Source organism: Anabas testudineus, chromosome 15 (genome assembly GCF_900324465.2).
Source record: "Anabas testudineus chromosome 15, fAnaTes1.2, whole genome shotgun sequence".
NCBI classification, from domain to species: Eukaryota; Metazoa; Chordata; class Actinopteri; order Anabantiformes; family Anabantidae; genus Anabas; species Anabas testudineus.
The window spans coordinates 12,973,062-12,999,998 of record NC_046624.1 but is presented as its reverse complement, the minus strand read 5'-3'; the positions used below and the strand labels follow the sequence as shown (position 1 = coordinate 12,999,998).

Below are 26,937 nucleotides of genomic sequence, written 5' to 3'. Positions count from 1 at the left end.
TTGCTCACGAAAATAAATAAATAAATAAATAAAAAAATTATACTTGCCCCAGGCTATAGTTTAATTTCTTCAAATTTTACAAGCAACTCCGGTCATTAGTGTGCTCAGACCTTTCACACTAATTTGTAGTTGAGCAAAGGTCATGCTTGTTGGCTTCGTGGCAGGAGTGAAATGAGGAAAAATGTATGCCCCGTAGCTCAAAATATTAATTTCTTAACATTTCCTCAAACTGTGTGAAATCACTCTCCTGAATATGGACTAATATAACCTTGTGATCATATTAAGCTGCTGTTGTTTTCTTGAGCTGCACTCAGGCAAAGTCGGAATGCTGAAGGTTAAGCATGAAATTAGGAAGAATGAAGATTAATGTGATGGTGAAGAGGTAGTGTACTTTAATGGGGAAATCCTCCTTGCTGACTGCTGGATCTGTATTGAATAAAATATAGCTCTGAATCAAATCATATGCTAGAATTGAAGGTCAATGAATTAAAGATGCATGTACTGTAAAATAAAATAAGCACAAAATAAAGCAGAGACTGGCAGCAGTGGAGAGTGTACATATTGTATGCTTTTGGTGATTATATATCTGAACAGGTGTGTTTATATCATGTTATAGCGTTTTCTGAGTGGCAAAGAAGAAACTCACCACTTCACTGACAGCACTGCAGACTCCTAAACCTTACATCACATATTCAAAGATTAACTAAAGGATTTGTGGTATCAAATGGATACAGCCTGCAGTATTTCACAGGGGTCAGAGCACTTAACCTGCTGCCTGTATTGCATTTCACGGTATCTCTTAATAAAGTAATTGAAATCATTATTTGAAAAGACTATTTTTTTCTCTCCCAGTGCCCCAGAGGTGTGTTCAGCCATAACTGCAGTGGATCTCTCACAACTACATGACACTAAGAGACGAAACCTCGGCGAATGCGCCACACTCTTTTTTTTTGCCATTTCTTTTTTAAATAGGATTACATGTGCACAATTACCGCATGCTAATAAAAGGGAACACTTTTCTATGGCAACTGTGTGTGGCTTTTGTCATATGCACACGTTGCTGCTTATATTTAATGCTAAGCAGCACTGAAGGCAGATGTTAGCTTTTCAGTTAGAGCAGAAGGGCGAGACAATGTACCGTGCATGACTAATGTCCTGAGAGTCTTTGGTCTTTTTCTCCCACTGTTATGATGACTAGAGTCAATCAGGGTGGTTGTGAAAGTGAACCAGACATCAGTTTGAAAAGGTCTAATTTCAAAGATGGGCTATACAGTGCCCTTTTCTTCTTCCACTGAATTCAATTTAATTAAAAAAGACCCTAAATAATCCACCAACATGGATCTCCGTTGTCTCGTTCCTTTGTGTGCTTTTCACACCGTGTGCTCACAAGGTCTCATCATAGGAGTATGAGCTCAGGGAGCATAACGCTGTTTGTATTCAGTCTGTGTGACAGGCGGCAAAGCTGCAATCTTGTCTGTCGAAAGACAATGATTCCACTCAGCTGCCATGTTGTGCACACAAATGTGTTATTCGACATCAGTCCTGAAATCTGTCACCTTGCAAAGTGAAATTTTAAGTCTTTGAACAAATCAAAAGATTCTCCATGGGTAATATTAATAATTCTCTCTTGATTATTAATGCTCACTTCACAAAGACAATTCAGCTTGTACTTATATTTGCCTGTGGGTTTTACTTTAGTCATTTATGTCATTTCTGAATTCTAAGTTTAGCATTTTTAAAATCAATTATTGACTTTACACATGATGAGATTTGCACTACTTCCCAATGTGGCTTCAAGAGCAATAAGAAAAAAAGAAGTCGTACTTTCATCTATTGTTTAAATCAGCCAATCGAGAGAAGAATTTGACAGTTGATTAATTCTTGAAACTATTTGTTTTCATGCTGTTCTGTGATTCATATTAATATGATGATTAATATGGGTTAGGGTTAGGCGAGGTTAGGTGAAAGAAGACATTTGAAAATGTCACCTAACCAGAGAAACTGTTATGAGCCTTTATCACTATTTACTATTTAAAACATAAAATGGGTAATCAAAAAAATATTAGATGAATTAATAATCAAAAAGTTCAGCTGTTATCTGTCTTTGAGAAATAATTTCAGCACAGAACGGTTATAAGCTTAATAAGATAAAGAATCAAAACAAGTCATAGACAAACCCAGCAGCATGTGCACAACCATCCATGTCTAAACTAAGCAGACAGGTCTGGCAAAAGTCCATTATGATCACTCCACAATGTCACTGCAGATGTATCTCTGACAAAGTCACAGCACGTAAAAAATGCATGTGAAAAGTTGTATAGGTGCCACATACTGGTTTTACTTTCTTTCGGAGGTTTGCATTGTTAATAACCGGACTGTGCTTCAGGTTTGCATCACAGTCAAGACTTGAGCTTTTTAGCCAATGTTCTCCATGATTGAAATTCTCAGTCAGCCATCAATCTGCATTATAGACTGGTTTCCCCTTGTCTGGTGGGGGCTAACTGAAACAGATTGAGACAGCTCTTGCTCACTGCATCACTAATGGCTGCCAATGAAAGACGTCTCTGTGCAGTTGACCCGTATGTGGAACAGGATCACGTCGCAGCTCAGAGCAATGGGGAGAACACAGCTCAATATAGGGAGTCTCTTCGGCATCAGTCACCAGTCAACAACATCCTCATCCTATTGACTAAATGTTGCCCAGAAATAGAATCTAATCACAGGGGTTGGACAGGCTCTAGTTCTCCTAATGGTTTACCATTAGCTGACTGGAACAAAGCCCAAAGTATAGAGAAACATAACAATTTATTCCTAGTTGTCCGCATTGCATGGCAATAATGGCTTCTGATTATTGCCATGGCACCTACTCCTCTGTGCCTAGAACAGCAGAAACTAGGGGAGGCTGATACAGAAAATGATCACTCGCTCATCTCTGGTTTGAATACTCATTATTTTCTGTCGGACAACTCTCCATTAACCTGAGACAGGGCACAAAAACATAAGCTACATTTTGGGGGATATGCATTTTCTCCATTCAGCTGTGTTGAATAGATAATGCGGGACTGCGGGGTAAGTGAAAGAATTTCCGAGCCACTTTAGCAGGCAGGCCACAACACAGCCGTTACCTGTGTGGTATAATTGACAGTGAACACAAGCAATCCTGTTAATTGATTACCTAGGCCTGTGCTAATGGAAAATGCAAAGCCTCATTGTATCTTCCATAAAGCCCCTGTCAGGAATATTTCCACACACAGACGACCAGACCCAATAGTGTCTCGAAACTTCCCCCCCCCCATTGACCCAAGCATCCCAAGACCCTTCTAGACTGTTTTAATCCAATGCATAATAACTTACTGGATGATGATCCAGGCTGATATTTCACAGTGGCACACTAGCTGGCACAATACTGATTAAAAAACAGCCCCCCAGGGGACCACGTGCCTCTACAGAAATATAACTTAATTAAGACTATGCCCAGTTGCTGTGATTTTTTTTTTTCTTTCCCACCCAGGTTGAGATGAGGATGCAGGGGTATGGGCCCCTCTCCCCTCTCGTGCAGGATTCAGCCTCCAGCTCCTCCTCTGATGCATCGTTTGCATCAGTACTTGGGAACACTTGTCCGCGCGCTGCTGCACCTCCCCACAGTGCATTCACGGACTCCACTTTACCAGGTGATGACTGACAAATGCTCCAGAGTAAAAATGATATGTTTCTAACACGCCAGAAGTCGGAATTAACGGAGAATGGAGACTCGCCTCGGTCACTGCCTTTTTCTCATTTTCTCAGAGTGGATTTGGCTCCTCACCCTAACTTCCATCCTGGGCGGATCAAAAGCGGATGTACGGTGCATTCCCTCCTGCCAGCTGCCGCTCATCACAGCCTTTCCTCGGGACCTCTCAGCGCTGGATTTGACTAATTTTGGCGAGGCACCAGCTGAAGATGTGGCTGGACTGACGGAAAGGTCACCGGGCACCAAACCCACCGCCGGTGTGGACGAAAAGCACAACGCTGCGGATTTAACAGCGAGGGAAGAAAGTTCGTCTAAAGTGGAGCCACGGTTTGAGGGGAACGACACAAGTTGGCTGCAGAAGGACGCGTTGAACGATCATCAGAAACTTTCCCACTCCAAAGTGTTTCCCGGCGCGTCTGCCCCCTCTCCCAGAAACGCAACTCAAAACAGCAGCGGTGATGGAAAAGAGAGCTTTCATGGAGAAGATGGGGCGCAGGTTGATGAGACGGTAAACGAGGACACGGATATGGCCAGTTGGAGGCGAGCACGAAGGAGCGCAGAGACTTGGTCCGGATTCAGAACTGAGGGCGGGGAGGACGCCTCCTTTTCGGACCCGGAGGAGTTACAGCTCACAAGTTCGACATTTGCACTCACCGGGGACACGGCTCATAACCAGGCGATGGTGCACTGGTCCGGACAGAACAGTAGCGTAAGTAGTTAATGTGCTCCACATTTACGCACGACCCTCTTTTGACGCAGTGTGGTCGGTGTTGACTCACAAATGTTGTGCAGTGATGGGAATGATTTGATGCTTTTGACAGAGGAGAACCGAGCAGAGCAGATTTAATAGAGATGAAGTCCGAGACAGTCGAGGCTGAGAGGTTCCAAATCACTCCTGGGTGTGTGTGTGTGTGAGTGTGTGTGTGTGTGTGTGTGCGTGTCTTCCCTGCATCTCTCTCTCTCTCACTCACTCTCTCACACACATACACACACACACCCTATTTAAGCTGTTGTTTATTGATTAGCTCACTTTGCAGCTCGGCTGAAGTTGATGGTATAAACAGTTTAAGTTAGTGTTTAAAGGGACTTCTCTTCTTTGTATTCCCTCACACTCACTCACACAAATGTACACAGAGCACTGTGCTGTATTTATTTTTTGTTGAATCACTGATTTTGGCAATATAGGCATAGATTTTTTGCTTTAAGGGAAGCCAGTAAACCTATATTATATTATATGCCTTGTTCAGTTATATAGAAATGGGTGAAAATGCAAAAAGTATACACCTCATTGACTCATATTGTTCTCTCTGTCATGAGGTTTAAGCTGGCATTAAGCTGCTGTAAGTCTGAGAACAAAGGTACAGAAACGTGAAAGCATGTGGAAATTATAATAACGATGATGTAGCACTCTTCATAGAAAATAATATAATTTGTAAAGATTTACAAGAGGAGTAAATGAAATATGAAACAGCACCATCGTAATACAATCAAATACTCAATATGTGCGTGGAGATATAGATTCTCTGCTTTAGATGCTCACTGACGTTTCCCTGCTATCCATAGGACTGGCATTTCACAGATTGGGAACATCCAGTTTTCTTATGTTGGTGCTTCTGAACTTCTGATAACCCACAGTGGTGTGTGTTTGTGTGTGTGTGTGTGTGTGTGTGTGTGTGTGTGTGTGTGTGTGTGTGTGTGTGTGTGAGGATCTGAATGCATATTGAGGCACTTAAAATACAGCTGTGCAATATACATTAAGCTCCTCCTAAGATATTTAAAGCTTTTTATACAAGGAAAGAGATTTTCAAATACATTCTCACAAATACACAGATTCATGTAAAGTACAAGTAAAAACACTCATATATATGTTTTATTTACTTCTGGTCAGGTGTTGAGTAGCAGCATTTGAATTATTCGTAGTAAGACCAGTGAAATGAGCAGTATCTGTCCTGCTAGACATTCTGGGACAGCATATCTGTTTGGCCTCGGATTTGCTGCTGCAAACATTTTTTTAATGGATTTATCTGCATAGTATTTTTCACAGTGTATCGATAAATCGTTTATAAAATGTCAGAAAATTGTGAAACCTGCATGTTTTAATTTCTCACAGGCATTTTTAATGGTGTTGTTGCTCTTTTATGTTGGTTTATAAAGTGATAGTCAACCAATTTCTTAAATGCACAGAGATTCTGATGGTTTAAGTAATTATTTTATCATTTAGCTCTACAAACACGTAGAACCTGTAGTTACAGTGTATCTGGAAGCTAAGTGATGGACAGCTTGACTTCCTTTCTACTACTACTCATCAAAGTAGCCTCTTCGGTCTGAAGAAATCTGGTAGGAGGCCTCAAATGTATCCTCCAGGTTGGTTTTAGGTTGGAAGAAATGAACCTTAACTTTTTTTTTTAATCATTCAACCTCTGTAATTCTTCATAAACATCTCAAATTGGATGTTGTTTGAAAAAAACAAATGCATTGTATGTGGAAAAAATGCAGTTTCTATGAACATGTATGAGTATATTATAGTATAACTATAACAACACAATTTTTTCCTCGTGGCAAACTTTCTAGTCCTGCTTTGAGAAATTTCCCCCTTGAGGGCACAGACTCTCATCACGCCTACTTTGTGTGCGTTTCCACTTCTGAAATGCATCATACCCGCTCTCGCTCTCTTTGTACGTGCAGACTACGTGGTCACCAAGGAACCTGGCATATTTTCCAGCTGGTGTACTTTTTTAGAGATCTATTTAAAGTAGTAATTATTTCAAATTGAGCCATCTTCCTTTCCCAACTTAAACCTCTTTGTTCAGACAGTTTCAATTCAGTCACAATGACTGTAATCAGCATCCCTGAGTATGAGGAAATTTTAAAAAGAGGTTTAAGGCAACAGCAGTCATGCATCATTACAGCAAGATAACCTTATATTTCAGGCTGAATTATGAGAGAGAAACACTGTAAAATGTATAAGTAGATACATTAGACAACAAATATAAAGATGCAGTATTTTGTATGGATGTAATATCTCTTCTAGCTGCTAGTGCGAATCACTTTCACATCATATTTTAACACTTAGGCGACTGTCACATGCTCACTTCATCACACATTAAGCTATGTTTTCATGCTAGTCACACATCAGACATTTTATTTCTCTAGCTACTATCATGTTAACTGCCATTTGTGAAATCTGATAGTTGGTTTAGTATTAGGCCTACTGTACAGGTCAGGAGCCAATTTGTCTCAGTCTGTGAGTATAGAGCTTGTTATCGACTTGTCTTGATATTTAGCTTCATCGTCCCATTAATGCCATACATTTCCAGTCGAAGCCTAGTTGTAGGATCTTTGCAGTTGCTTTACCATTTGTCCAATTATCACAGTTTGAACACTTAGCTGCTGTATCATTTCCGACTTTCAATCAGAGTGGAAACCCAAAATGCACAGCTGCTCAGTCCATGTGCTGCTGGCACATACTGTAGATTCTTGTGGTTATTGTCAGTGACATGTTACGTGTCAGCTTTCAAGCCTGGATCAAGCTATTGCAATTTCTAAACCAGATGTGTGTTGATCTGTTCAAACACAAAATTCTCAGTGTAAACCTGTGTTTCAGTATTGGGAGTTTGCAAAGTCTCCTGTTGCCCGATCAGTACACTGGGCTTTAGTCATCTTTGCTAACACAGAATATTGAAGAATAGCGATTGGTGCTGAGCAAATCATTCGGCCGGTAGTTCAAGGAAGTGTAGAAGCATTTTGGACTCTCAATGTGAAACAGTTGGCAAAGGTTTAGCTGTTTAGTGATTGTTTTTAGCAGCCAAATGGATGTAATTCTAATAATAAACATAGTTGATTTGCTGGATTCGTGACACTGCTGCTTTTGCACTGATTCTACCTGAACAATCAAATGATTGAACATCATTTGTCTCTGTCATACTAACCACAGAAGCATTTGTTAAAATAATGCCCCCATTTACTTCAGTTGCAAATCGTGGCTGATTTAAAACAAAAATCATGGCAACTAATTAGTTAAAAATGCCTGCTTTGTTGATCCACCTACCATCTCTGATCTTCTTCCCTTAAGAGTTTGTGCATCTAAAATCAATTACCACATTTTCCCATTTTTCTTTAGCTAATTTCCTGTAACATTCTGTTTTAGCTTTTATTTATTTATTTTTTACATTTGTAGAACCTTTTTTTTTCTTTGTCTATTTCTATGTATGCATCATGTTTACCACAGCTGCTAGATGTTGCCCAATGTTGATTACATCTGTTTTGGTTGTTACCTTGATCATATTTTACAGGAATGTAGTCACGATTCTCTGTGTGAAAAATGCTTAAATGCTTTTTGTGTGCTTCACTTAATGTATGCAGAGGAACGTGGTTTGGCCACAATGCCCAAATTGCATCACAGCCCAGTGCTGTTCCTCGGGCTTGTTGCAACTGCTACAATGTTAGAGAGACAAAGGTCATGTTACTTTGTGCTGTCTTACCTACAACAGAAAATAACATTACATGACACAGGAAAACATGGAACCACAGAGGATCTATTTTCAAGCAAACTTCAGTTTGTTTAAAACTGCAGTCGTCACAGTAAAACGCTTCTTTATGTAGACCTATACAGTATGTTTAAAATGAATCTATGTGGGAAGTCCGACTGTGGTACCTCAAGATATCTGACCAGAATTTCAAACATGCTAGAAATTTGTCCAATTGCCCAACAGCCAGATAGTAGATTGTAACAAGTCAACTAATTAACCGAACATTTAACAGCAACTAATGGGCTTGGGGATTTGGGTGCCGTCTTTTCTACAAGATAAAAATCCGACCTCATATGGACACCATCTTCTTAGCTTCACTGTAACATTCTCCTCGTCCTCCCGTAGTCCCAAAAACATGCAGGTGAATAGAAAAGACTGAATTGCCTGTAGGTGTGAATGTGTTTGTCATTCTGTGTTAGCCCTGTGAGACTTTCAAACTGTCCTGCCCAGTGCATGCTGGGATAATCTGCCAGCCCCTGTGACCTTGAGCACATCTGTCCTATTTTGTTTCTACTCTATCCAGCTGTTTTAAATGCCATAGGTATAATGGCAATCACTTAAAATTCTTCACAGAAGAAACCGTTGGCTGGCAGCATACTGTATTATTTAAAAGATATCACAAGCAATAGGTATTTTACTGAAGAAGAACATTTCCATGTCCTGATTGGGATCAGAAACATTAGGCAGTCTGGGTTTGAAGTGGACGCCATCTTTGCTCTTGAGTATTAGGACATTTAGCATCTTCGACATGCTTCAGATTATTTCTCTACCTTATGATTAATGTCCAGTTCTTGGTTGCTCACTTCTGTGTCTGGAGCATTTGATGGGTTTCTCTATCTTTGGTAAAGAGCTTTCAAGCCTTGGAAAAAGACCTTTTTTCTCTGCCTTGAGCAACCTCGAGGAGCAGCTGCTCATCTTACAGTCATTGAATGTTTATGCTCTGCTCATGGCTACTCAAGCCCATGCTCGTAGTATTCTCTCTCTTTCTCTCTTTCTAGTAGAGGACCTTCTCCTCTTCACAGATGTTGTGCTTGATCTGCTTCATTGAGCTGTTGGTAGATTGTCTCATCTGCCTTTGCAAACTGGAGATGGGCCAGGTACGCAGTCATTACTTTCATCTGAACTCCCTGTTTCGTCTTTGTCTAACTGACTGAACAGTGGATAAAGCGCTGCATTTGGTGACTTCTAAGGTTTGTCTCAATGTCCTTGGAAAAAAACAAACAACATATCTGAGCATTGCATCTGCTCATACTGTTGAGCTGGGACTATTAGTCTTGTATTGTAAGTACAGCGAGATGAGCAGGCTGTCAGTGCATCTCCTGTCCATGATACAACCATCTATATTACATTATATTCTACTAAAATAATTCAGTTGCATTCAATTATTAAACACCATTGTTCTGTGGAAAGTGAGAGGCTACCACACCTCAGCTACACATACTTCAGAAAGATAGTGCCACCAAGCCAAATGCGGTGATGTTATTCATGCAGTCATCCAAAGTCTTTTAAGTTTGTGTTGTCATTTGTCTGAGGCAAAGAGCGGTAAATAATCAGTGAAACATCAAACAGAGTGAGGGTTATTTCAGGACGGAGGAAAATCTAAATCTAGCTTTTTGAGATGTCAGGAACAAGAATTGAACTTGACTGCCAGTGACACGTAAACACTGAAAAGACAACTGAAATTACTGTACCTACAGTGTCTTCTGCCATTATTGTGCAGCTGTACTTAATGGATGTCAGAAAATATCAGAAGCAATCAGTGCAAAGTTAACTTTTAACTGTTGTTATGACACAAGGCCCAACATGAATTGTGACTGATGCAAAATAAAGAAATATCTCCAACGTTACTTATAGAAAAATTTGGTTTGCAACATTAATGTTGACTGAAATTTATGAGTTAACAGCACTCAGTGCAAAATAAGGATATGGATAGGATATGCAAAATAGCTACATCTAACTAAGGCTTAAAATACAAATTGTATATTTGCAGAAAGTTCAATAATATAAATGGTTAATTTGATCATCAAGGTGACCTTAACAAAGAAATAATGTATAATACAGCCTAATATTATAAATACAAGATGACTTGAAATATATTTCAGATAAAATAGGTTAAAACAAAAATACAGTATACTGTGCAATAGCCTCTGGGTACTTGCTTAGTAATGCGGATAGGGAAAACAAAAGAAGGCAAAGATGAAAGAGAGACATGAGAGCAGTTTGAATCAGTTCATTTAACTCTCTAAGAAAGCAGAGGATTATGTTTCCCAAAATGTCAGACTACTCCTTTAACATGAGGCTCCTGTCAACAATTCTGTTATGGAGCTCACACACACACACACACACACACACACAAAACGTTTCCCATTTCATGACGTGTCAGATTACTCATTAGTTCGGCTTGTTTAGCTCAGTTTGGCATCTCACATTGTTTTTAACTTCCAATGCAATTGAAACTTCCAGGTTAGATACACGGTTATTTAATGCATGTGTCTTTCCAGATTGTTTGAAATTTTCAAATAAAAAATAATTGTGAATACGTTTATGGCAGTGTATCAAAAATTCTCTTTGTCCCAGCTCTTTCTGCTCGAGCTGGGAGGCATTCAGTTGCTTTGATCGCATAAGACAGGAGACTTAGTATAATCGATGATTAAATTGAGTCGACCTTTTCACCGTTTTATCTCCTCCACATTGATTCTGCCTTCTCAGCATACCAACACAAACAACCATCTTTGTGATGGTATGCTGAGGATGGCATATCGTTTAAAACACATAGTACTGAATGTTGACGTGTTCAGACAACCCTGTGGCCGAGGCTGACAGCGTGGACCTCCACCCCCTCTCTCCTCTCCTTAGTGGCTACGATGGACAGGCTGTGGAGGGGGTTGCTGTTGTTCCGGGGAATGAACCAGAGAAACATAAATAAATTCATGAAATGCTTTATGATAAGGATTGAAACACCATGACTCAACCCAAGACAAGTGGAGACAAAGAATGTATTTTTTAAAACAAAATTCGTGAACGCAGCATTGCCTACGTATTCTGGATAAACAGAGGGGCTGGATTTTTAAGGCTCAGCACTGCACAGAAACTACTGGCAGGCTGAGTTCAGCCCTGCCAAGCCACCAAGCCTTCCCGTGGTGAGGTTCTCTAGTGCCTTGAAACCCTGCAGAGTGTGTTTTTTATCGGCAAGCTGTGTTCCCCTCCTGGGTTTCCTTTCTTCTCCACCGAGTGCTGTCTAATAGAGCAGAAATTCCATAAAAAAATCCGGCAGCGATATTATTCTACAGGAGGATAAAATTAATTTGGTTGGAATAATGTATAATGACAGCTTTCCTTCTTCTTCTTGTTTTGTCACAGACATGTCTTAGTGTTTGATCTTCTTTGTGATCTCTGTGCTCGCCCATATTTTTATGTGTTCTGCCTGTTTTCACTGTAGTTTCACGAACAGCTTCAGAGTAATTGTACCAACCTCTTGTAAACAAAGCGTCAGCCTGCTCTGTTTTTTAGGCATGTCGTACTCCACCAATGCTACTGTACTTTCTAAATGTATTTGTAAGTTCTTAACTGGCTGGTTTAAATCAATTAAGTCCAGTACAGTCAGCGCCTCGGTGCTCCGTTCATGAATCAGACACACTCTGCTGTCAGTTGGTTGCTGTTGTCAATATTCTGTTTTTTTTTTTTTTTTACCATTGATTAGTTGCAACCTCATTTAGTGTTTCAGAACACTTTCATTTCACAGTGGCAGTGCATTGCTCATTCACATGAGTTACACCATCTGGCTCCTGCAAGAAAAGCCTCACATTTCAAACCATAACTTTGATTCACTCACTGAAGTTTCCCTTTTGGGATTTATAGTGATGCTTTTTGGCAGAGAGGAGCTTTAAAACATTGTTGTTGAGTCTAATAAGACATATGGATGAGAGGAATTCTTCGCCAGCGTATTTATCAAATCAGCTGTTTTCAGTTTATTTATGTCAGAGGAAATGGACTTCGTTAAAGAGTTCGTGAAGCTCTTAGTTTGTCAACATGCAGCCAATCATTTAGCATCTCACTCAGCACTTCCACATTTCAGAGGGAGTAAAAATAAAAACAACATTCTTGCACAGTGGGCACAACTTTATGGTTGGATTGAAAAAGTAGAAAAACCTGCCCACTTGCTGTCTAATCCTGCCTGCACTGATCAGATCCCCCCCCCTTCTCGTGCACGCAGAAGCTTCCAAGCTCAGCACGCTGCCGTAGCCTGGCTGCTCAACTAGCCTGTGCTTTCTTTCATGGCGGAGAAGCAAATGATGCGAGAGTTTAAGCCTGAGAAAGGTTTCAGATAACTTATCAAGCAAGCTGGATCGTTGGCTCAACACGAGAAGGCCAATAAAGTCAGACGCTGGCTGTTCCGCTTGAAAGCCATAGGTGTAGTTTCTGCTTGATGTTCACAGATCAGTGGTGTAACCGTTAATGCCAATATGTTTCTCTCAGTGACATTATGGCTGAACTCGGTTACTTAAATTACACATTTTAAAGCCTCACTGTCATATTAATACTCTGCGTGCTTAGAGCAATGATGAAAAAAGTGTTATCTGCGCTGAAAGGCGAATTCACTGTGATTTCACTCGTCCTTTTATTTGTAGATCAGGTTTTCTCAGGACACCACTAGTTTTTATTTTCTGCAAAGGGATATAGTGAAGTTGTTTATAATTTATGACTGCAGTGACCTGTTATCTATGGGAAAGTCAACAGCTCTGACTTCAAACAACCTAGCTTCAGCACAACATCTGGTCTACGAGGAAATGTTGCCTTTGTTAATGAAGTGATATAAATTGATGTGGCAGACAAAAGCCTCTGTATACTACGTGTCTCACTGAGGTGTTACTGAAGTATATGAGGATGTGCTTTTCTGCAGGCCTTTGTTGCTGCAGCGTGAGTTGCTGGTCCATAAACAATGTAATAGAAATCTTTCTTTATGAAATGTGTTAAATGATGCTTTTTAATGTGATGGTTTTATCAAGTGAAGTCCCATATTTTCTCTATACCAGCCCCTGGAGTCTTTGAATTTGCTTTCTAAGCTGTATTTAAAAAAAAAAAAAAAATGCATTCGCTGCCACATTGTTAACATTTGTGTGGTGTTAATATCTCGTGTGCAGCTGTTCTCACCCTTCTCCTCCCAATTAGTTTGTCTTAGTTCTGAAGTCTTTACCCTCTATTGCTAGTCTGAATTTCAGCAGTGTATAAATTCTTTGTGTCTTTTGGCGATGACAACTTTAAATAGAGATAATTAAAGCTGACGCGATCGTTTCTTTAAATTGAGATTGATTTAACAAAGTAGTTTAAATATAAATGACAGAAATCTTAGAGAACTGAGCAAATCAAAATGAGGCTACAGTATCAGCATAAATAAATACTAAATTTTTCATCTATTCATTTATTTATTTTGTAATTTGGTTGAGTGGACAATTTAAATATGCAGAGCAGGTGAATAAAAACAATTCCATTAATTTCCACTTATTTCTGTTCAGGGTCAAAGAAAAACTGGAGTTAACATTTACTTGGAAAGAGGCAGGGAACCGTCGTGCACTGACTGTTTTTTGATATGTCATATTTGTCTTTATTATTAATATTCCAGTCAGTAACTCTTGCAACAATTGCTTTTATGGAATCATCCATCTGTTTAATTGCTGTGGCTAAATGTTATGACAGTTTTATTGATGAGGCAACTTAATTCCAACAGCTGATAAGGCTGGATCAACGGGTCGCTGAGAGTGGGAATGAATTGTAATGTGTACTCTGTTGCTCCTTTCATTTGTCTCAGGTGTTCATCCTTCAGTAACAGAATCCTCCCCTCCCTTCTCTTCATACAACACCATTTCACACCAGTAATCTCTGCACCCTAAGCTTTTTAAGTCACCATTAAGCCCCCATTCATTCTTACATAATGATCAAACTTATCCCGGTCCATTTACCCCCAAGGTTTAAGATTTACAAAGGATTAGAGGTTGAAAAATCAATTTGCTTGCACCTGGATGTCAAATAATCCAGTTTGAAGATATGTTGGTTCTACTGCACTCTAATGGGCTTTGCACTGCATAGTAGCTGACATCCAATTTGACACTGCTGTTGGAATTTAAATGGGAAGATAGGCTAATACACATTGTATGGCATTATTATTTAAATTTAGAGGGTATGTTCACACTGCACACCGTTATCTGCTGTACAGGGTAATCATTAAAAGAAGACCCGTCGCCCAGTGGTTTCAAATAGTTGTTTAACGGCTGCTTTGACACGCTGAACTTCAAACACCTGTCTCACACAGAAATGTCTACAAAGTGCATATTGGATCACTGTATTGATGCATTAACTGGAGCCACGGAGCTTCACCTTACACATTCAGCATCCCTCAGAACACAAGATACATTTCCAGCTGGCAATAAGGTGGATGCAAATTACGTCTGACTATATTCCTGGATCGTTCCCAAGTAAATGCATAAAGTTAATTGCCGTTCAGAAGAGGGAATATGATTTGTTCTCATTTTCAGACTGCTGTGGATTGTTTTATTGTGTATGACAGTGTCCATGAGGCTATGACTTTTAAAATGTATAAAGGCCATTTTATTGGGAGACCATAAATCTCTGCAACCCGCTCTAGGCAACTGGTATCATAGTTATAACAAGCTATGTGGATTATATCTGAACTAACCCTGCAAGAGTTTATACATTCAGAACAAAGTTATATCGGATTTGGAGGTTTCTTAGTTGGTTTATTGACCAATACAGTAAGAAAATAAATAAATAAAGTGGTATGTTTCATTCAAAGTTCATGCTATACTGTATAAATAGACCTAATTTTGCAGACAGCGCCCCATGTTAAAATAGGAAAGAAAATTAGTATAATGATGAAAGTGCACCATATCTCTCCTTTTTTTTTTTTTTTTTAACTGAACAGATATTGTTTGAGCTGATATGATTAGTTGATTGACAGACCCACAGAGAAGTACAGAGGAGTAATCAGCAGCTATTGTAATAATCATTTGAGCTTGATGTTTTTAAGCCTCAGGCTGGGTGAAATTGTCATTAGCTGTTCTGTAGACCAAACAATTAATTGATAAAATAATCAAGAAAGCCTAGTTAATATACATTACATAATAAACAATTAAAAAACTTGCAGAAAAACAGGAGCTTCAGTATATACCAGCCTATATTTTTGATCATTTTAGATTGTATTTTCTTTATTTAAGAGTTGTCTATTAAGATTATGACTATGAGAAGCTTAAACAACATTAAGGTTGGGATATTTACAGAATGGTCCGTTTAATCAAAGCTACTGTCTTTGTGTTTAATAATATATCTATAGTCGGTAATTAATAATTTAGCTTAAATGTGATGTTTTTTAAATCATCGTTCACTTGAATGTGTGTAAGTGATCTCGAAGTGTCTAATATGTGCACAGTGTGTGTCTGTTTCACTGCAGCAATTAGTTTTAAGAGGGGGGCCGGCTTTTATCTGGCATTGATGAGGAGGATTGACTTCTTTGATTTCTACAAACTGTGTGACCAGGGTTTTAAAACTGACTGTAAAACATCTTGTTTACATCATTGAATTCTTACTTGTTATAGGAAATGTTACCCCAAACACTCATAACAGTTGATAATTAGAAAATGGCTATGAAAAGCTGAACAAGATGCACACAGAGGCTTCCCGAGGGAGCTATATGAGCTGCAGAGTTTATGATTGCACAGTGCATGGTGGCCATTGCTTGAGTGATTAATTGTAAAGGGTGAAGGACACAAAGTACCAATAGGTTTTGTGCAAAGAACTGTTGAGATTTTATTTTTAAAAAAAGAAAAGAAAGCATGACTCACTGCATTATTATTCAAGAACATGCAGGTAAACATGTTATGGACCAGAAATGTCTTGCTCATAAGTTTTCACATTTGCAAAGTGTACTCTTACACACAGACAGTGTGTAAGAGTATTGTAGAAATGTCCAAAGTGAGCCATTCATTAATGTCTGCAGTTATTTACAAGACATCTTGAAGCCTTTGGTGTGCACCAAGTAAAGGCTTGTGTATTGTAAACCACATATGACACATTTTATGACCCTCCTCAAAAAACATGTCCATGATATTTACGAGGTCTGTCTTTCTGTGCCTGGAATGAATGATGGTGTTGACTTATTTATTCATTTAGTCATAGAGTTCACCACTGGTAGATGTTGCTGTTAGTCTCCTGGGTCTTCAAACCATTATAGCCTACATACGTGATCAGCTTATCATCAGAGAATATGCACAAGGTTTAGCTTCACAGCAAGTGCAGCAGCGGGTTGACATGCCTTCACAATCTAGCTTGGCTTTTAATAAAGCTGTGTCTGTCAGAACGTTTAAAAGACGTGCACGGCCGACTCGGCTCTTTTGTTTCACTGTGTGACACTTTATAGTTGCTGTTTTTCAACCTGATGATACACTTCTTCGAAGCTAGTAATCTGTCTGATCTGTTTTGTAGGTGATCCTCATGTTGACAAAGTACTACGACTTCAACTCTGGCAGAGTAACAGAGAGTTCTTTATGGAGGTAAGATCACCTGTTTTTTATCGTCTGTATACACTCAGTTGGCAGTTTATTAAGGACACCCAGCTAAAATATTGTGGTCTAATTGAACAGTCCTGCAATAAATCATCGCTTAATGAAGGTGGTAATGATCAGTTAGTCTCACGTTATGGATATAAATGGTAAAATAACAAAATAATATATAAGATGCAAAGCTACTGTCATCAATGTACCTGGGTTCAACAATGAACAATGCTTACATTTTTCTCATATTAACTTTGTACGTTCTATAAAAATGTAAAAAATCCATGCATCCACAAACATGTTGTCTGTCAGGCAGTAAACAACATTTCCTGGCTACTTGTTTCTGAATGTCACCAAGCAACTGGATCCAGTATCTATTTTGGTGACTGTGAACAACTTCTCAAAATGATCCTTTTTTTTTTTTTTGGAGGACAAGCAATATTTTTGAGAAAAAGTTTCATAATTCCTGTCATTGTCAGTCTTATAGCTTATAGCTAACAGGACAATGTATGCAGCTGACCTGACTCACCGGGGGCAACTTGGGGTTCAGTATCTTGCCCAAGGACACTTTGACTTGTGACAAGAGGAGCCGGGAATCGAACCACTGAATACCACCTTATCCTGTCATCGTGCATGCCACATGGGATATTTATGTTTATTTTTATAATTAAAAAAATCTCCATCCATCTAGCAAATTGCCTCATGACTTCTGCTGTTGCAATTTTCTGCTTGCCTGATACGCATAATGATACCATCAGCATCTTAACTAGTAGGTGTTGCTCTGTTCTCCTTTACTCTTTGGCACAACTCATTTAATTGATCCTATAATTGAATTTTAGGTCAACCGATTATGGGACCACATATGAGAAACTTAATGAGAAAGTGGGACCAAAAACCATACTGAGCTACTTGTATGTGAGTCCGAACAACAAGAGGAAGGTAAGTTTCCACAAGCATGTTATGAAAGTTCCTGTCTTTGGGGAATAAATCTGTACATAACTGAGACTGCATAGCAGCGTTATTATCATATTCACTACATAGCAACCCTGCAGGAGTTTGCTCCACTTGATACTTCTATGCACCATGTTGCACAAGTACACTTAAGCCCTGTGGAATGGATGCTATCAAGGTGGGTGCTGATTCCCTTGTCTCCTTTCTTGTCTCGTCTCAGATCATGTTGCTGACCGACTCTGAGGTGGAGAGCAGCCTGCTCATTAGCCTTGACGAAGGGGCGTCCTATCAGAAACACAGCTTAGCCTTTGATATCCTCAGCTTGCTTTTTCACCCCGAGCAGGAGGACTGGATCCTGGCTTACAGCCACGACCAAAAGGTAGTGTGTAGCTGTCAGATGGCACGAAATGCCTGGAATAAAAACTGAAAATATGACAGAAAAACAAGTCTCTGGATGGGAATAAGAGCTGCTTTCTGTGGCTCAAATGCTGCTTATAATGCTTTAGTTAGCTTGGTTTGGAGGCTCTGCCTATTGTTCTCTTAGATTATAAATCACAAACCTGTTGGATCACAACAGAGCTAATACCTTTATAAAATGATGCGAAACATAGGTTGATGTCATGGACAAAAGCATTCATTTTGAGACTATCAGTCAGCTCTCAGGACATGGTCTTCATCTGCCACTTAAACCAAGGCTGCAATTTCCAAAACTGAGGCATCTGATCACCTGAAGCCTTAACAGGTCATAAGGTCTGTGGGCAGAATCTGACTTTGAATGGATGTGTCCTAGACAGCAGAGGGGAAAGTTAACAAGGGAGACACACCCAAACAATCTCCCAAGCTAACAAACAGACGTGGGCGCACACAAGATAAACACGTAAACACACACCCTTCATTACTCTGTGTGAGAACCCTGCTGTCTGCTTTACTCAGCACCACAGACATCAAACTTGGCCTCTCCAGCCGGCTATTGGAAGACTTGATTTTCAGAGAGAAAAACAGTCAAGGTCTGAGAAGTGAGATAAATGGTGCAGGGAGGAAGATGAAAGCTTGGTTGAGACGGGTCAAAATAAAGATGCTCTAGAGAGGTTTGCCTTCAGGTCATTCCGTATGTCTTTGTAAAGCTAAATTTCATCTTGTTTTTTCCTTTTATCCAGTTAAAATGAAATTAATCATAGCTCGGTTTCATCTTACAGTTATTGATCGCCTGTCATGTCTTTTAAAAGTTGTAAGCTCTTAGATAAGTCAGAATGATGTTGCTTATCCCTGTAAAGCTCAGAGCTTAAGATGCTTGCTGCTCGATCATTGTAGCAGGATGACAGGCCTACTGAATGCTTGGACATTAGTCCAGCTTTGCCATAAAAAACAGACAATGACAGTAAAACTTGTCATTTTAAGATGCCAATAACACCAAAATCCAGCTGAGTTACTGAAAGAAGGAGACACTTTGATTTTGTATTGTATTTCTGAATTTCTTACATGAACTAATGTTTTATCTCATCACTGTTGCATTTTCTAATGAAGTATGCGTTCGGCAGTGCAGTAGTCCAAGAACATCTGAATATTTCCCCCACAGAAACTACCAATGTGACAGCTGCCTGATAATACAGTTAGACATAAATCTGGTAATGATTCTCTAAATATTCTGCCTCTGAAATTGATTGTCGATACTGCAGCTCATTGAATTTATTCATTCCTCCTGTTTTTCAGCTTTATGTCTCTGTTGAGTTTGGGAGGAGATGGCAGCTTGTGCATGACGGCGTCGTCCCCAACAGATTCTACTGGTGAGATCAACAATTTGAGCAGCCACATACTTTTATATGCACTAAAACATTATGAATACCAGACAAACTATTAACTGTTAAACTATTACACACTCATTTATTAAATGTTTATGCATTTTAGCATCACTGTACATACCCATAACCTTTACAAAATAGGTTTTTAGTGCACATGTTGATGAAATTCCTTATGTTCATGTGGTAGAAAAATGGTACAAGGAGAGTTAGCAGAATACTGACTCATGCTGAATTAATGTATATTTTTGATCAGTCAGAATCTCATTTGGAGTAGTAGCAACAAGTCAGGTTTGAACCTACAGTATTTACATGACTGGATCTAGAATCTCATGCATAAGTAATGTCACAAAATGTAAAAAATGTGTTTATTACAGTTGGTAGTTGATAAATAAGTGGATCCTTTTTTCCAAAAGTTATTTGATTTACAGAAGTAATGGAAATATTCACAAAGACTACAAGTTGTACTTAGATACAGTGCTGAATGTACTGAATTAATGAAATACCAATGCCATTTTGCTTTTATTCTTGGATGCCAAACCAAGATGGGGTTTACAGTGGCAGATCTTGTGCTGATGAATGATGTATGTTTGACTTTTATTATTTTATTTTTTACATAATGTGCCACGGCTCTAGTTTACACATACAGATTAATATTTGATCCCTTGGATATAGTCTGCTAGTGTTGGGATGCCACTGTGTATTGCAAATCGAATCGTATCCAGACATTATCCATCAGTTTTTCATTTATTTTGTATGATACATGATGCATATTGCACATAACCGAGATTGGCAGAGGGCTTCTGGGTGTCTGTTTTAGTAGCATTAATGGCTGTTGGGTGTTGGTGGAAGGATTACGGCTCAAGATACATTTTAAATTTATAATGGTTTTTTATGGTTGCTGGCTTCTCCATAGAATTAAAATAAAAGATCTGATCTGATGAATTAACCAAGGATTGACCGACCATTCAGAGATATTCATGATTTGCATTGGTCTGGGAATATAATGAATGTTAATAGTATTAGTATAAATACTGTAAAATATCTGTGGAAAAGAATAGATTATAGAGATATATAGATATTATCTTTTTTAAAGAGAGATAACTGCGTGAAATACAGCAGTGTGTGATTAGCTAGCTTATTTATTGTGTAATGCGGTACAAATCTCTCAGCTCCATGTCAGACAGGAGCTGAAATTCTTAGATGTAACATTACACTGCAAACACACAATATCGCATGAAAACATCCGCTTCACCAGGCTTTATAGTGTTTAGGTCATAATTTAGATTTATAATAAGGAACAATTTGTCCAGAACATTATGGATATTACACTTTTATCTATTTAAAACATTAAATAATTCTAGCAAATAAAGATTCTATCCAACTAAGTCAAGGATATCCATGAAAGCTTTTGTACATTTTAAAATTAGCTGTATCTTTCATAGTAATATATGGTATATATCCTTTTTAATCAGTATGCTAATTGAAAGTGTCAGAAACATATTTAGCAGAATCCTGAAATCAAAGTATTAGAACATAATCAGCCCAAAACTAAACTTGTAATGATAAAAAATGGAGGCACTTTATTTTGTCTTTGAGGAAATAAGTCATCCAAAACATATGAGGGAAAAAAAAACCCCAACTACAACAACAACACTCTGCACACTGTCAACGATTCACAATGAAAGAATTACTTTCATCACATCCACCACTGCACATCTTATGTAAAATAATCTGACAAACATGATTTACAAAAACATGTTAACGGGCAGCCTCACTGCACAGACCTAGCTAGTGGTATGTGATAGTAATGCGGGGTGCAGGGGGGGGGGGGGGGGCACAGTGTAACATTGCAGGGGTTTATTTAAGACCAAGGGCTGCTGTTCACTGATAGAATTGGATGAAGTATTTGACAGAAAGTCCATTAAAAGAGATGGAGCTGTGAGGCAATTACAGAGTGCTGAGGGAAGCAGGATGGAGGCTTTTTATATTATAGTTCAGACACGGTATGGAAAATGAGAAGAAACCATTTTCTGTCACAACAGCTGCTATTAATACAACAAGTGGTCACTCCTGTCACTATGCACTTAACCGCTTTCATGAAGAATCTCTATGGAAAGTGAATCAAGTGGCTAAGTACACTTTAACCATGAGGAGCTGTGCGGGTCAAATGTCCGTCAGGCCGTTGTTAATAGAGAACGTTGTTGTATTATTGCTCCTGAGAGAACAGTAAAGGTCACAACTGCATGTCTCATTTCCCCCCGTTCCCTTAGAGATTTGAAATGGAAGTCAGATCCTAATATAGACCAATTAATGTTAAAATACCAACATTAAAACACTTGATTTTTCTATACAAACAGCAAGACATATAAGTCTATGCAGTACTTATAGCACGTACTAGCTTTAGTTTTTTTCTTTCTCCTTTTGGGTAGTTCAAAGCATTACTAAGGTTGTATATAAAGTTAAGTGCTTAAGGTGTTGTAAGTATTTTTTTAGTTTTTATTTAAATCAGATTGCACCATTAAAACTTGATGAACGTCTTATTCAAAGGGGATTGGCCCAAGATAAATGTTAAATCTATAATGTTTATAGTTGTTGTCAACTACAAACAAGGGATTAAGGAGGATGGAGTGGAGAGATATGCTTGTTTCTGCATTAGTCTGGTAAATAAAACAAGCCAACATCTTAATAATAGTAAATATAAACTATTTTATGGAAGATGTGACGACTAAAGATATATTTTACAACAGAAAGCAAAAAGACTCTTTAAATGCAACTTAACCATTAAAACTCGAGGAATGTCTTCTTGTAAAGTGAAATAAATTCCAACAATAACATTTTAATCAGGCAAGTTTCATATTAAACTGGTCTTTTTTATATGTGGGCATATACAATACTGTGCATACATAAAAACATTTTATGTTAAAGTTCATTTAAAAAAAAAAAGGTAATTTAGTGTTGGATATGTTTGCTGTATATTAACTTCAGTTACTCTTCAACATGGCTAATATAATAGCAGCATTAGCTCTCACACTCACCGTTAAGTGTTTTGTGCTCTCTGGTCTTATTTTACATTTACATGTGTAAGTTCAGGACTCTCTCTTTGGCTTCAGCTTTAAAAGCTGTGATGACGACATTGCTTCATTTTAAGGGCTAATGAGCCAAAGAGGTTGGGAACCACTAAATATTGATATAAGTGTTTTAAATAATGTACTCAGCGCCATCATTAAAAGACAGTGGTCTTTAAGAGAAATGTAATGTTTCCTTGATTTTTCTTTTTTTTTTTTTATGTTATAGGTCCAGACTTGGTTTAGATAAAGAGCAGGGAATGATCCACCTGGAGATCAATGTCGCTGATGGACGTGAGTAATAACATGATGTTACAAGTAAATTAAGTATGAAAAATAAATTGTCAGCAACATCTCTCTGAAGTGTATTATCCAACTGAAATTGCATTTTTGCTTCTTCCAACATTTACTATTAAATGCCTTAATCTCAATTGAAAAATGGGTGAGAGATTATTATTTTTCCCCTTCCTACTAAGACTCTCTTCCTGATCAGAACTGGCTGTGTGGAGGCTCGTATGATTAAGCTAATTCATTTTTCAAGGGCCAGACTGTGACTTGGCTCTTTTCTTGGCCACAGCACAGAGTGGGGACACTTCCATAAGGCCGTGTGTGTTAATGCCCCGTCCCTGGGGAGACCGCCTCATTTGGCTGATGCTAACACACTGGGACAGCGCTCTCTACTTTATCTATTAGTGAGAATAATGATTGGCCTCCAAAATGTTGCCTCTATGGCTCACTTAATACCATCAGCATAAGCAATGATAAAACCCTGATTGTGGACTACAGTAGGCTGTTTGTTTTTCTGTTGTTATATTTTTAGTACTCATTTCTTGCTTACCCACAGGGTCACAGTACATAACTTGTAAACTTCAGAACTGCTCTGATGGAAACAAGGGCAAGCCTTTCCCTGGATTTATCATCCCTAATTCCCTGGTGGTTCAAGATGAATACGTTTTTATCCAGGTGGGTTTTTATTGCGAGGTCTGGCTTCATTAAAAGACAATTAAAAGCTGTAAAACCACTGCATTCAATTGCATCTTAATGTACAGTCATGTTTTTCATTAACTAAAAGGGGCTATTATCCTGGGAAAGGATGGCATGTAATTGAAAACACTGTGCTGTGTACTGTATATACTACAGCTCCACTCCACTAAAATGCACAACATCCTAATTAGTAATAAACCCATAGAGTTGATGGTTTAAATTGTCTGATTCATGCTGTTAGCAGTAAGTGTACACTGTGAGTTTTATGGATATTTACCTGAAATGTGATGAATTGTAAATTGCACTTTATTGCTTTTCTAGGTCCCAGTAGGTGGCCAGTCTGTCCATTATGTGTCCTACAAGAGAAATGCATTCTACCCAATGAAGCTTCCAAAGTACACTCTTCCAAAGGTAAGACATCTGAATGAAAGTTGTCGCGAGTCGAGCGAATGTAGAGCATCAATCGACAGAACGAGCGCAGCATTAATTTCGCTAGGCTATTTTGTGGTGTCATGATGACTTACTGTGGGTTGATTCTTCAAATGTTTTTAAGTAGACATGTCCCCAATTAGTCATAATGTTTTCTGACACATCCATTGAATCATCTTCACTATGTTATTATTCTCCTGAATATTTGGTTGGTCATAATTATATCTTTAAATATTGTATCTATGTATAATCCATGTCTAGTAGCCCTTCTGTCTGCATCAACAGATATTTACTTAAAGAAATGAATCTGGAGTTGCCCATTCAGTGCTCCTCGGAACCCCAAAGGAGCTTCTTTTAAAGCAGAAGTGTCCATTTGCATTTGTACCAAACAGTGTGCGAATGCAAACTGCACTGATTTCTTTTTACTAAAAGCACAGCATGGTGGCTGCCTAACAACAGGGATTTAGTGCCCACAGTGTTGTTTCGAGTCAGTCTGTCTATCCAGCTATGTCTACTATCAAATTTTTCTTGAGAAGGATGCACATCCCTTACCTCACCTTGGTCTGAATAAGGGATTGAGCAAAATGAAATGAAATTAGTGCAGGGCGTCAAACACATGTGGTTCAATCACTGCTTATCCTGACTGAAAGATGTCTGGAAGTGATGAATTACAAGCTTGTGACTCATGCTCTGTTCATATTATAATATAAAATCATACTTTTTTATTGAATTCTTTAAATCTTTTTGGCTTCATCATGAAGATACACCTACTGAGAACCTTTATATATTTAGGATTTGCAGATAATCAGCACAGATGATAACCAGGTGGTGACAGCGATTCAGGACTGGCACCAGAATGACTCCTACAACCTGTACATGTCCGAGTCCAGAGGGCTGTTCTTCACCCTGATGCTGGAGAACGTTGTGAGCAGTGGTGGGCCGGAGGGCAACATCATGATAGACCTCTATGAGGTAGGCAGTGCTGTCATCTGTTTACATGTTTTCAGGCTGTTTATGCAGGTCAAGCTGGACTAACTCGGTTATGAGACTGCTACAGTCCTGTTGGAGACGGATCATGTGTCACATTCAAGTAACGATCACATTAGTATATGTACAAAACACCAAATTATTTTCTTTCTTGCAGTATTGTACCCATTTTATCCACTACTATGAGTAGTATATATGTATCGTACATGTGATTAACTGCTCAAAAGGGTCTGTTAATTTAGTAATTAATCAAATCACTGATAATCAACAAGCAACAAATTTGATACTGGAGTAAACATTTAAATAATTTAATAAGCAAACATTCAAAACATTTGCTGGTTCTAGCAAATTCATTAATTACCAAATTAATGAATTTGCCATTTAATCGGTTTATAAATAACTTTTCTTTATTATCTTTCTGTCTTTTCCATGTTCTTCAAGAAAAAGAGATCATTCCGCACGATTATTAACAGTGAACATAGCAGTCGTAATAGATTATACTCAGGATAGCATGAGTCTATCCCAGGGGTAGGCAACCCTGGTCCTAGAGAGCTGCAGCCCTGCTAGTTTTCCCACCCATCTCTGCATGTACAGCTTCTGATTGGCTGAACACACCTGATCCAGGTAATCAACAGTGACATGAGCAGAGATAATTTAATCTAAGTCAGAAAAACTTATCACATCCCCATTCACATACTTCTTCATAGTAATATACACCACAACCTAACATCCTTTCACTACAAGAAAAAAATCTACAGTAATGTGAGGAGAGCATGAAAACAAATAGGATATGTTCTCTGTGTATCTAAGAGCACCATACAAATTTAAATTCCTGGTTTGGGAGCTTTGTTGAACAATAAATCAGACTTTGACAAGTAAAGTACCAACAGCTTGCCTAAAACTTTCCCTAACTTCCCTAAGTGTACCCTGCACTCAGATGTCTTGGATGTCCTCACCGTAATGGAACAGATGTCAGCACATTGCATTTTCTTCTACATTGCAAGTCCCTGCTTGGCTGATTTTTATTGTCTTTTTCATATGACACAAGGTATTGCACAAAAATAGTTAGTAGGTTCACTCTTTAGGTAATAAACCATACAGAAGTTAAGGGGAAACACTGGTGTCACTTGCAGCCCATAGTCACAATTCCGGTCGAAATAGCAGGTTTTACTTGTGCCCTGAACACATTATATCTGTGTTGACAGATGTACCATGAGGTTGCAGTGACTGCACATGTATGCATCACTTTAGATTATCTTCATCTGCAGCCAGCAGTAAAAGCATAACACTGTTACAAACACACACCTAAGATAGCCATCAGCAGCGGTTATGCTCACAGCTCACTGACTTCACACACATTTTATGCTGCAGAAATATTCAGCAACAGTGACTCGGCCAGTGGAAGATACGAGCTGGTCATTCTTCCTCTGACAAAGATTTGGGCTTTATAAATGTTAACTCAAGTGATAGCTGCACATGAGAGCGTGCATCTCTGTGCGCAGAAATACAAAGAAGAAGAAATATCTCAGGGCTGTGCCATATGTTGTTTTGATTCTGCAGAGTCCTACAGATGGTCCAAAATAGTGCTCCCTGTCAGAAAAACTATCACTTTCAGACGTCTCTTCCTCCCTGAACTAGGCCTTCAGCTTTACTTAAGTTTGAATAATTTACGTTTTTTTTTTTTCTCCTTCTTTTTTGTTATTTTTCTTCCTACCGCTCTCCGTCTCTCATGTTCACAGGTTGCCGGAATAAAAGGGGTGTTCCTGTCAAATAAAGTTGTTGAGAACCAAGTGAAAACTTATATCACATACAACAAGGGGAGAGACTGGCGTCTTCTTCAGGCTCCAACAACCGATCTCCAGGGAAACAAGGTCTATTGTGAACAAGTAAGTGGGCCACTGA

General features: G+C 38.7%; 1 protein-coding gene across 1 annotated transcript in view; it reads left to right on the top strand.

The window, feature by feature from the left end:
- The first annotated feature begins 3,731 nt into the window (after positions 1-3,731).
- The window catches only part of LOC113159014 (VPS10 domain-containing receptor SorCS1-like), a 37,026-nt gene continuing 13,820 nt past the window's right edge, over positions 3,732-26,937 (top strand). Inside the window, exons 1-10 of the mRNA XM_026355467.1 lie at positions 3,732-4,439; positions 16,753-16,820; positions 17,660-17,759; positions 17,992-18,150; positions 19,482-19,555; positions 22,865-22,929; positions 23,480-23,598; positions 23,941-24,030; positions 24,841-25,020; positions 26,775-26,921. Of these exons, the coding sequence (XP_026211252.1) occupies positions 3,744-4,439; positions 16,753-16,820; positions 17,660-17,759; positions 17,992-18,150; positions 19,482-19,555; positions 22,865-22,929; positions 23,480-23,598; positions 23,941-24,030; positions 24,841-25,020; positions 26,775-26,921 (1,698 nt within the window). The 5' untranslated portion in view covers positions 3,732-3,743. The remainder of the gene's footprint in view (positions 4,440-16,752; positions 16,821-17,659; positions 17,760-17,991; positions 18,151-19,481; positions 19,556-22,864; positions 22,930-23,479; positions 23,599-23,940; positions 24,031-24,840; positions 25,021-26,774; positions 26,922-26,937) is intronic.